Raw genomic sequence first — 12122 nt, 5'->3', positions numbered from 1 at the left:
AGAAGAGAAAATGATACGGTGCATTTTGATAAACGCGTATAAAACCTCACATCTTTCGAACAAATTTCAATGAAATCTAACTTGATGGCACTTTTTCGCACTTCAAGAAAAAATTCAGAAATTTTACCAAATTTTTTAACAATGTACGAGTATGTCATTATTATAATAACGAAGTACGAGTATTTCATTAGTATCAGACTGATAATTAAATATGCCGCGCATAGATCGGCAAAGAAAACTGATTAATTAAAATTAATAGTCAATTTTATTATATATAAATTCATCGCGATTAAACAGGGAAAAAGAAAGTTGGAGACAAAACGAACGATAAAGCCAATTAAATTAATAATTTTATTCTTATTCTCCTAAGGAAATGAAAATTAAACAGATGAACCAACCGATTATTTCGCGATTTAATCAGGATATTACACAGCTAGCAGGAAACCAGTAAATAAAATTGTAAAATCGATTTTTTAAAATTATAAATTAATTTTGTTATTATTTAAATTTTGCCGCGCATACATCGGGAAATGAACGTGATCAATTTAAATTTACAGTCAATTTTATTAGGTATTACTTATGGTCAGTCGTGTTTAAACAGGGAAACGGACAGTTGTAATAAAGCGGATTAAATTAATAAACAAATTTATTCTTATTCTCCTAAGGAAATGAAAATGAAACAGATGAACTAACCGATTATTTCGCGATTTAATCAGGACAGTACACAGCTCGAAGGAAAACACTAAAAACGAGACAAAACCCAAAATAATTCAATGAAATCAGGCGGTGGAGAGCCGGTGGAGGTTGGCGATGCAGTTATCGATATTCTGCTTCTCCTGCCGCTCATCAATCCCCTTGACGACCCCGTTGATGATCCAGTTGACCATGTGCCGGCGTTCCACCGCGCGTTTGGCATTCTGCACCTCCACCTGATAATCCAAGCGCTTCTTGACCTCGGCGTAGGCCTCGGCCAGGCGCCGGCGGTACTCGGCCTCCAGCTGCAGCGCCACGTTCTCGCGTTTGGCCTGGAAGAGCAGGCTCTGGCCCTTGGCGCTCCACTGCGCCTGCTCCTCGCCCTGGATGGCCGCTTTGAGGTCGGCCATGTTGTCCTCCTGCAGCTCCACCAGCGAGCGCTCGTGCTCGTCAATGTCCTGGTCCATCATCTTGGCCAGCGCCGGACCGCCCTTCGTCATGGCCAGGTAGATGATCAGCGCCAGCGGCGGGATGATGGGGAATTCGTGGTCGACGATCCACAGTTCTTTGGAGAGGAGCGTCGTGATCAGACCCGCCCCGAACACGTACGGCCCTACGATCAAGCATTTCCTCAAGATCGCTGATATTTTAATTATTATTCCATTTCTTATTAATTTTAACAGCGTTCTCCGATTATTTTTTGATAAATAAATCTCTACTAAAATAAATTTCCAAATTAATTTCGGTGGCAATAAACGGAAGAAAAGTCAAAGAAAAATTTTTACAAAAATTTACCAAGTACAGGATCATCAATGTACAAAAAAACATTAATTAAAAATTACAATAAATATGTAATTAACAAATTACTCGTATTATAAATTTACCTAAAATTCCATGCTGTCACCGAGAGTTACAAAAAAACACTGAGGCGATCTTTAAATTCATCATAATTTGGATGCCAATAAAGACTGATTATTAGGCTGAATTACTGGACTAAAATTCATAAAGCGAAATAATTATCAAAATTAAATCAATTTAATTTAGTTGTGTACACAATCTATGAACCAACTCAGAACAAATTCATTCAAATTATTACTGATTAAGTTCAGTTGGAAAAATAAATTCCTAAACTGGAAATTACGTAAATAAAACTTCAGGAGTCGAATTCATGGGCAGAAATAAATCAGAAAATTACAAATTACGTAAATAAATTACGAAAATCGAATGAAAAATATTCCACAGCAAAAATCGCAGTGGTGGAACGTACCCGTGACTCCGGTCTTTTTATAGAAGAAATCAAACCACTCCTCGGGGATGAAGCCCAGCCGCGTGCGGCCCCCGTACAGCGGCATGGTGGGGCGCGGGAAGTTGACGACGTCGCGCTCGGGCCCCTCGTACACCAGCACCTCCCCCGTGGGGCGCATGGGGTCCGCCATCAGGCCAAAGTCCTCCATGTGCGTCACATCCGACTCGATGGTCTCCCCGCGCACCAGCCCCTTTTTGTGATGCTCGTCGTTGCGGGGCGCGATGACGCTGCTGGACTTGTCCTCGGCCGAACGCAGCGCGGACGTCGCCAGGGTTCGCCCCGCGCCCTGCAGCCACAGGGGGCGGAACAGCAGGGATTTGCACGCACCGCTGGACAGCATCATCTACGAGCGCATAAACACCGTGAAAAGAGGGGGGATGGGGGCGGGCGAGGGGGTGAAACGGGGAAGGGGCGAGCGAAGGTTCGCAAAAACAGTCGAAACAGTGCTTTCAGATTAAGCCTCTAAAAGACTCCGATTTGCCACTGAACAACGGTCTGGTTGGGCGAAGACTTCGGTAATGCACTCACCTTTATGTTAGTGATAATCCCGGGATGGTAAAAATAATGCAAGTTCTGATAAAGAAAGCAGAATGGGAAGAAATCGCAGATTTTTGTTGGATCTTCTGCTGCGCTGCGATAACTGCGATCAGGCGCGGACTCGACAGCCCACCACACGGTAAAACATCAGTTATGTGGCAAGCCGCATGGTACGTACGTAACGTTCATAAAAGTGCCGATTTGAGCGGCCGCAACGTTCACCGATTAAAGCGATGAAGTAATCTGGAGTGTACAGCGTGCCATGCAGAAATGTGGCACGCCGCATGGTGTGTTAATAACGTTCACGAAGATGCCGATGTGAGCGGTTGCAATGTTCACCGAGTCAGCGTTGTTTTTGAAATTCATGATGCAACATGAAATTTCGATTTTCATTTTTCGTCTTCCAGAATTGTTTATTTTGATCTGTTTTTGGAATCTGAATGTTTTTTTATGAGGAATAATTGTAGCGGAGTTTTCTAGGAATCTCCGCGTGCGAAATCCGTTAGTCAAGGATGTCGGTGATGCGGATGCTGGGCCGAGCGCCCGCATCCAGTATTCTGCAATGTCGAACTCAGATTTTCAGCAGTCTCAACCAGCGTCCGTACGTTCTCTTCCCCAGCCACCACTCCAGCCAGATCCCCTCCCCACCGGCCGCCAAACCTGCGGCGGACCCTTTGCAACACGACTACCCCGTGGACCGGCGCATCGGCGGCTTCACCGTGCTGCGCAGCCAATCCATCCCCGAGTTGGCGCTCACCGCCGTTCATTTAGAACACAGCGCCACCGGCGCCCAGCACCTGCATCTGGCCCGCGCCGACCGCAACAACGTCTTCGCCGTGGCCTTCCGCACGCCGCCCCGCGACAGCACGGGCGTGGCGCACATTCTGGAACACACGGTACTGTGCGGATCACGCCGCTTCCCGGTACGGGATCCGTTCTTCAACATGCTGAACCGCTCGTTGTCGACGTTCATGAACGCGCTGACGAGCAGCGACTGGACCATGTATCCCTTCTCCACGCTCAACCGCAAGGATTTCCAGAATCTCTTGAGTGTGTATATGGATGCGGCGTTCTTCCCCAATCTCCGCAATGTCGACTTTCGGTCAGTGGTGGGTGTTATGGATTTTTGCGGAATTTTTGCCGCCGTCGACAGGAAATTTTATTTTTAATTTAATTTGGGTATTTTTTTATACTTTCGTTTATTTTTGGCTGTTTCTTTTCTTTGTTTGGCGGAATGGTTTAGCAAATTTAAACTTTAAAAAAATTCTGCGCTTGTTGTTATTGCAGCTCGCTTGAATTTTAAAATTTATTCATTTAAAATTTACTCACATAAGTTTATATACAGTAGTAAATTTAAGCACCTTTACAGTTGCGCTTATTTTTATTTATTTTACTTGAAAACTTTTTTAAATTATTCTGCATTAAACTCATCTGCAGTGCGCGCATAAATTCTTCGCTTATTTTTAGGAAGTAATTGCAGTGATGTGAATTTCGTAAGGAAGTTGTAATTTTCGAAAGAAATATTGAGTTTCGGTGAATTAATCCTAAATTAATTTGGTTACAACTAATACGTACTCGTATATCAGAATGATACGAAGATCGAGCTTGTTTTTGTTTGTTCGTTCCGTGTTCGGTATCCACGTTGTACAAAAACTTGTAGATCTGTTGCAGGCCGTGCCAATAAATGAGCATCGATTAGAAAATTGTTAAATCAGCCTCTACGCGCTGTAACAAACTAACAAACTGCCTGGAACAGTTCGTTTGGTAGCCTCTACACTACGATCAACACCTCAGTTTTTGTGTGTGTTATACGGTGTTTGGAAAAATAAACCTAAGAATGAAGCAGTATAAAATGACAAATTATAAAATAATCATCTGTTTTATGACTGCGACAGTGAAAACCTATTTTTTTTATTTCTTTTGAATTGTTCTTATGCTACTATAAATAATATCACTACATAATGAATGTTTTTAAAAATTGTTTTCTGATGAAAATTTGTTTTCAGGCAAGAAGGAATCCGTCTGGAGCCGGCGGACCTGACCGACCCCGCCTCAGCGCTGGCCTTCAAGGGCGTGGTCTTCAACGAGATGAAGGGCGTCTTCTCCAACGCGGAGAACGTGTACGCCCGCCGCATCCACAACTACCTGCTGCCGTCGGGCACCTACGGCGTGGAGAGCGGCGGGGATCCGCTGGATATTCCCAGTCTGACGTGGGAGCAGCTGCGCAGCTTCCACAAAGCGTATTACCATCCCTCCAACGCCCGCTTCTACAGCTACGGCGATATGCCGCTGGAGGGCCATCTGGACTTCTTGGAGACTACGGTGTTGAAGCATTTTCACAAGGAGCCCATCGACAGTCAGGTCAAGCCGGAGCCGCGCTGGACGCAGCCCCGCGAATTCACCATTGCCGGTATTTTCCATTGGTTTTCAATTAATTTCAAAATGCTTTAAAGTTCAAACATACTTTTAGTTTTTAACGTAGCATGCTTTCAGATTTAAATTTATTTAAAATTCGTTTTCGTTTTAGAATTCCTTTTCGTTTTAGGAATTTAATTTTGGCGTATTTACTCATTTAAATTTAAGATCAAAATTGTATTCAATTTAATTCATAAAAAAAAGTTGGTTAAACTTGTTACAAAATTATGAAAACGATTAGTCTTTGATTTGTCGTCGACAAGTCAGAAGCAGCGCTTTTCGAACAATCACAGATTCACTTGCACGAAGCCATAGCACTACGATCACACTTGCCAAGTACAGATGTACAGTAGTTCGTTCTGTAACTTCTGTTCTACCGTATACGGTATTTGGAATCTTAGCCGTGTTACGATCGTGGATTACGACCGTGGACACTGGATAGCGTGGATTGCATGGCTGTATGTATCTTTATGGTTTTGTTGGTGCCGAGTCTGAGCTGTATGGTTTATGATCATATTTGTGCGGGACATTTATGTCTTTATGGTGTTATGCATTTATATGCATGAGTGTTTGTGACCGATGGTCAAGTGGGAATGAGAGGAAGGCAGGATTAATCTGGCCTGCAGGAGCGGATGTGCAGTGGTCAGATTGGTGCGTGTGTTTTTATAGCTTTGTGGCTGTATGCGATATGAGCGTGTTGTGCGAGCATGCATATTGATGTGGTATATAAGTTGATGCAACTGTGTGGAGACGGCACAGTTGTCGGGAGTGCAGCTGTCATGAAATAAAAGTTAAGCTTTTTCCCTGTGGTGTACGTTGTACGAGGTAGACGTAGTGCTGCAGGGTTTTATATCAGCCGTTGTGCCAATTAACAGCGGGAACTTACTCGCAGTAGAATTTAATTCAGATTGGGTCTCCCTTCATCCCGTCTGATGAGTTTTGGCGGGTTGACAGCGCTGGGCATTTGTAGGTCCCGTGAATCCGTTGGCGCCGGCGGACAAGCAGGTGACGGTGTCCGTGTCGTATTTATGGCCGGAAGTGCTGAATGCGCTGGACAACTTCTGCATGGGCGTGGTGGCCAAACTGCTGGTGTCCGGCCCGAAAGCGCCCTTCTACGCCGCGCTGCTGCAGAGCGGCCTGGGCTCCGATTACTCCCCGGGAACGGGCCTGGATAACTCCATTCGGGAAGGGGTCTTCAGCGTCGGTTTGAAGGTACTTACAACATCAGAATTCTGATTTTTTTTACCAAGTATTTATTTTGTATTATTTTCTGCTTATTTTTATCGTTGATTTAACTGATTGATTGTAGTTTTATCTCGTATTACGTTATTTCTTTTCTGTTATTTTGCTTAAGTTTTAATTTTTTTAAATTAAAAGTTGAGATTTTTATCTTGCTGGGTTATGTCCTGATTTAATAATTTTTAATATTACTTTTTTGGTCTCTTCATTTTTGCTGTCGTTTCTATTTATCTATAATTTTTTATTTTGAGGTTTGGATTTTTGACTCGATGAATTGTGGCTTGATTTATTATTATTTTTATTACGAATTTATTTCTGTATAATTTATTATTATTATTTCGGTTTAGTTTCGATTATTTTAAATTTGCGGTTTGGATTTTTGATTTGATGGGTTGTGGTTGCAGAATGTCGCGGAGCAGGACACACAGCAGATTGTCAGCACCATCCGCGCGACCATCGACCACGTGGTGAAGACGGGATTCGATGCGGAGCGCGTGGAGGCCATCATCCACGAAGTGGAGCTGTATCTGCGCCACCAGACGACCAGTTTCGGGCTGCACACGCTCTTCGGACTGATGTCCAGCTGGAACCACGACGCCGATCCCATCCAGCACCTCCAGGTCAACCAGATCGTCGACCAGTTCCGCCAGGCCATGTCCAATGATCCCGAGTTCCTCCAGAAGAAAGTTAAAGAATATTTACTGGTCAGGAGATTTTTTTGTAGACGTAAAATAATTCTAAATAATTTTTTTGAAATTTTAATTTGACAATTTTGTCGGTTGGAATTTTTTTTGTTGAATTTAATTGATTTTTAATTTTGTTTTCAGGTTTTTGTTTGAGTAATTGCAGGCCAGGAAAATTTTGATGACTTTAAATATGTACTTTTGAATATTTTAGTTTCAGTCTTTTTTCAGATCAGGAATTTTTGGTGATTTTAGTAAAATAAATTTTTAGAATTATAGTTTTTTTAGCAGTGTGTACGTAGTGTTGTAGACCTACTGTGAATGTATGACGCTGTAAAACCAAATAAATATCGTTTTTTTAGATTACTGTATATTGATTTTTTTTTTGTGCAGGATAATGCGCACAATGTGACGCTGGTGATGAAGCCGGACACGGCGTATGAAGAGCAGTTGAAGGAGAAGGAAAGCCAGTTGTTGGCGGAGAAAACCGCCGGGATTGATGCGGCCACACGACAGCGGTTGCTGGAGGAAGCAAGAGAATTAGAGGAAGAACAGAACAAAAAACCGGACGTGTCCGTTCTGCCGACGCTGAAAATATCCGACATTGAGTCGTCCTTGCCGCGTGTTAATATCAAGGAAATAAATTACGAGAACACGCCGATAATGTGCGTATCGGCACCCACCAATGGTTAGTCAATGAAATTTAACAAGTATTTTATGACTTTTTGTAAGGAAAAAAGCAGTCTTTTTAAAAAATTTATTCCCATGTTTCGTGACTTTTTAATTGGAAAACACGAACGATTTTTGGCATAGCATATCACGTATTTTAATTGCTTTTTGTACTGGAAGAAGGTCTATATTTTATCCTGTAAGTTTACTCGTTTTAATTACTACTTCCAATTTAAGTATGTTTAGTGTGGGACGGTCTGGTAGAGCAGTGGCTCCAATTCTGAAGTGCTGCTGGAAAGCCTGAAACTACATATTCGACTACAGTGTGGAACAGTCCCCTGCTTATATTTTCTATCCAGACTTTATTTATGAATTCTTTAATTTGTCTATCTCCACCAAGGTCTGAATTTACTTTTATTTACGAATTTTTTAAAGTAGTCTGTCATAGTGATTTTTTTTAGAATTATATTTTGTTTGCTTATTTTACTTTCATAATTTTTTTGGGAAAAAATTCAAAAAATATACTATTTTTCCACAGGTTTTTCTTTTTATTGGTTTTTGTATTGAAAAAATTGATCGAAGTGTTTTCAGAAATCCTCTTATAAAAAGTGGGCCGTTTTGCGATTACTCCGTACCTTTATTGATCGTAAAACGGAAAAAATACAATGTATTAAATTTTTTCGTACAATTTGGCTCCTTTTTAATTGAGTTTTTATTATCTGTGAGATTCGCGCCCATGTTTGGTTGAATTTTGTTATGTGTTTTGTACAGGCGTGACATACTTCCGTTCGCTGATCTCGACGGAAGCGCTGCACGAGGAGCTGCGCCCGTACGTGCCGCTCTTCTGCCAGATCGCCACGAAGATGGGCGCCGGCGAGATGGACTACCGGCAACTCAGCCAGGCCATCGAGCTGAAGACGGGCGGTCTGGCGGTCAGCGAGCACGCCAGCCACCTCTTCTCCTCCACCGACAAGTACGAGCAGGGCGTGCTCCTCGGCTCCTTCTGTCTGGACCGCAACATCGGCGCCATGTTCGGATTATGGAAGGACATCTTCAACCGCATTCGCCTGCAGGATCTCCAGCAGTTCGCCGTGCTCCTCAAGCAGATGAGCGCCGACATGATCGCCAGTCTCGCTGGTACGCACTGCTGCCGATTAATCAGCTCTTTTTCTTTATCAGATAAAAATACAATTTTCACAAGTATTTACGCAAATTTTTTTTTTAATTTTTCACGCATTTTCCAGTTTGCCTGCCAAGTTCTGCATTTATTTACGGATGCTAACAGATCTCTCTGTATGTGTTTAAATATCTGGGTTTGAATTTCTATAATTTTTTTACAAGTTATTGAGCAAGTTCTAGATTTATTTACGAAATTTAGTGGGCTGTTTTCATCTGACTTAGTGTGTTTATTGCATTACATAATTTGCTTGGTCTGGGATGGTGTGGTAGAGCAGTGGCTGCAGTCCGGATCCTCCTGGCTCGCTTACTGTATATAAAGCCTGAAACTATTCGACTATAGAAAAGTTCCATGTAAATCTTTCCGTCCTTTTTTAAGGACGGGCGAGAGCCGTTCTACTTGTTTTTTGTTTCAACGTTTAAGTTTGGAGATTATGCGTGCTAATGCGATGAGTATATTGTGCACAGTCCCTTCCCTTCCCACGTTAATTGGGACAAAATCTTCATTTGATCAGTTTTGTTGAGGGAAGCTCGCCGTATACATATTGAGAAATAAAATTGTCAATCTTTCCTATCTAGAATTCATTTACGAGTTTTTTAATTTGTGTTTACGAGTTGTTTAATTTGTGTATCTACCCTACCCAGGCCTAAATTAATTTTTATTTCCGAATTTTTTAAAATACCCTTTTTTATAGTTCTGAATTTTTTCGAGAATATCTCTTTTATTTGCTTATCAAATTCTCGTTTAAATTTATGATTTTTTTCTATTTGCACACTGAATTTTTAATGTTTTTGTTAATTATTTGTTGCTTTTTCTGTATGTGATCGGTTATATTTTGGTAGACAGTGGACACTCGTACGCCATGTCCTACTCGGCATCGCAGCTGCGTCCCGCTGCACGGCTCCGCGAAGAATGGTCGGGACTGCAGCAGATCAATTTCCTGCGCCCGCTGGCCGAAGCCGGCGATCTCCGGCCGACGCTGGACAAGATGCGCCTGATCGCCAAGCACCTGCTGACCAACGGCCGGATGCGCTGCTCGCTCAACACCACGCCGGCCACCATGAAGGGCGCTCTGGATGAGCTGGGTAAAAAATACGGCAAAATTAAACAACAGAATGTAAAATACGCAGTAATTTACAGTAATTCAAAACAGGTAGGGTTGGAAAAAATGAAAAAAAAAAGATTTCAAAATGAAAAGTTACAATTAAAATAACAGTGATAGAAAAATTAGATAATAAATGGAAAATGAGAAAAAGCAGGAAGGTAAATCCGTAAAAATAAGTTAATAAAATAAAAATGACAATATTAAGAAAAAAATAACGAATGGAAAATAAGAACCTATTATAGAATAAACTATAAAAACTAGTAGAAAAGGGAAAATGGACTGCGCATACAAACATTCGGGATAGAAAGAAATGTGAACGTGCAGTAATTAGATTAAAGAAGAAAACGAAAGTAAAGCAGAATACAAGGAAATAAAAATTATAAACTAAACAAATTTACATTAAACGAATAAAATTCAAACTAATTGACACACCTCTAAGGAAACAAAGAAATAAAAAATTATCCCTTCGGTTGCACAAAATACAGAAACTTTTTTAGGAGACCACCGTAACACGGCTAGCACAGCATTAACGCCACCGCACTACGCAATCATCTGCAAAATATCAGCAATACACACGGTACCGCTGTGCGTCTAAATGAATTTTTATTAAAAGAAACACTAAAAATTGTACCTGCCAATGAGGACAGGACGACCGCGGGCGCGACATACGGCGGACAGTTGATTAAATAGATTGTTTTGCAGGGGAATTTTTGTCGGCGGTGGAGGATAATTACGAGCTGCAGCACGTGGTGTCGGATCCCGGCTTCCAGAAGCGCAGCGGTCAGCGCACGCACCTGACCTTCCCCTTCGCGGTGCATTACGCCTCGCGGTGCTTCCCGGTGCCGGCGTTCGTCCACGCCGATTACGCGGCACTGCGGGTGCTGGGCCGCCTGCTCAGCGCCAAGTTCCTCCATAAAGAGATCCGCGAGAAGGGCGGCGCGTACGGCGGCGGCGCGCGCCTGGCGCAGGACGGCTTGTTCAATTTCTACTCCTATCGCGATCCCAAATCACTGGAAACCTTCGAGGTAAAGAATTTGGCCAAATTCTCGCTTCTAAAAATTCAATGCAGAAAAGCACTCTACAGAATGCGAAAATGGGGCAAAAAATGAATAATTTTCAAATCTGAAAGAAATAAAAACCTGAGAAAAATCAACGAAAAAATTTTGAAACGTGATTACAATTATTTTGAAAAACGATTATTTTGAAAAAAACCATTTTGATGCTTTCTTATTTTTATTTTGAATAGGAATAAGACGATGTAAATAACACCCTCTGATCGAAAATAAAAGCAGGTGATGCTAAAAACCTGAATGAAAAGCCAAATTAGAAAACGAGGAAAATTCGACCAAAATTAACATGAAAAAAATAATACTCGAACACAAATAAGAATATTAACTTAAATCCGAAAGAATAATCAGAAATATTTGAGGAATATAACAGCTTCAACCAGAATAAAATTGCCAAAAACAAAATAAAACGAAAAATATTGTTGCCTGGGTAACACTTCAGTTGCATAAAAAGCGGACATTTTTCGAGTGATAATAAATTCCGAAATTTGTCAACATAGGCCTTCGAGCGGTCGGTGGAATGGGCGATGAACGGTAGCTTCGGCACCCAGGATGTGGACGAAGCCAAACTCTCCGTCTTCCAGGAAGTGGACAAACCGGTGTCACCCGGGGACGAAGGCCGCCGGCAGTTTATCTACGCCGTCGACGACGACCTGTACCAGCGCCATCGCGAGCAACTCCTTGCCGTGACCAAGGAGCAGTTGGTGGAGGTGACCGGCAAGTATCTGGCCGACGGCGAGAAGGCCGTGTCCACGCTCCTCGGGGCGGCCGACGCCGAGGCGGCCGGCCGGGGCTGGACGGTGGTGGCCGGCGGGGAAGAGGGAGCCGAAAAGATGTAAACGTATGTAATGCGATCGGACGGTTTGTTGTTTGTTTGCCTTCGTAGTTGGAAAATAATTATAAAAAATAACAAAAATAAATTAACGGGAGGTGGGGGGTTTTTTTGGGATCATTATGGTTGAAGTTCTGCTCATTGCGGTGGCGATTTGCTGATTAAATTAAACATATGTGATTCGTAATTTGTCCGGGCATTTCTGGTGGTGATGTCACTTATTTTTAATAGGAAAATAATTCGAAAATTAACTAAAAACGAGTTCATTTATATTGATAAAAATTATTAATCAGTCAATTAATAAATAATTATTTGTTTTGTATCGATAAACATAAGAAATATTATTGAAAAAAGAAAACCTGAATGTTAAAAAAATAAAAATCTGATATGTAGATTAAC

General features: G+C 41.9%; 2 protein-coding genes across 2 annotated transcripts; one reads left to right on the top strand and one right to left on the bottom strand.

Annotated features, from left to right (window-relative positions):
• Positions 1-550: 550 nt before the first annotated feature.
• On the bottom strand, positions 551-2656 carry LOC129591818 (ATP synthase subunit b, mitochondrial-like). Its single transcript, XM_055487646.1, has 3 exons — positions 2528-2656; positions 1961-2342; positions 551-1306 (listed from the first exon to the last, which is right to left on the bottom strand). The coding sequence occupies exons 2-3, from the start codon at positions 2340-2342 to the stop codon at positions 780-782; spliced, it is 909 nt and encodes a 302-aa protein (XP_055343621.1). The 5' UTR covers positions 2528-2656; the 3' UTR covers positions 551-779.
• A 254-nt stretch (positions 2657-2910) lies between these two features.
• Positions 2911-11903, top strand: LOC129591817 (presequence protease, mitochondrial-like). The gene is made up of 9 exons (XM_055487645.1): positions 2911-3638; positions 4543-4946; positions 5922-6163; positions 6595-6894; positions 7267-7561; positions 8314-8679; positions 9562-9804; positions 10527-10849; positions 11392-11903. The coding sequence occupies exons 1-9, from the start codon at positions 3049-3051 to the stop codon at positions 11728-11730; spliced, it is 3102 nt and encodes a 1033-aa protein (XP_055343620.1). The 5' UTR covers positions 2911-3048; the 3' UTR covers positions 11731-11903.
• The last annotated feature ends 219 nt before the right edge of the window (positions 11904-12122 follow it).

The sequence above is a fragment of the Paramacrobiotus metropolitanus genome, unplaced genomic scaffold, assembly GCF_019649055.1.
Source record: "Paramacrobiotus metropolitanus isolate TYO unplaced genomic scaffold, Prichtersi_v1.0 Parri_scaffold0000048, whole genome shotgun sequence".
NCBI lineage: Eukaryota > Metazoa > Tardigrada > Eutardigrada > Parachela > Macrobiotidae > Paramacrobiotus > Paramacrobiotus metropolitanus.
This window is presented reverse-complemented; position numbering and strand designations above follow the sequence as displayed.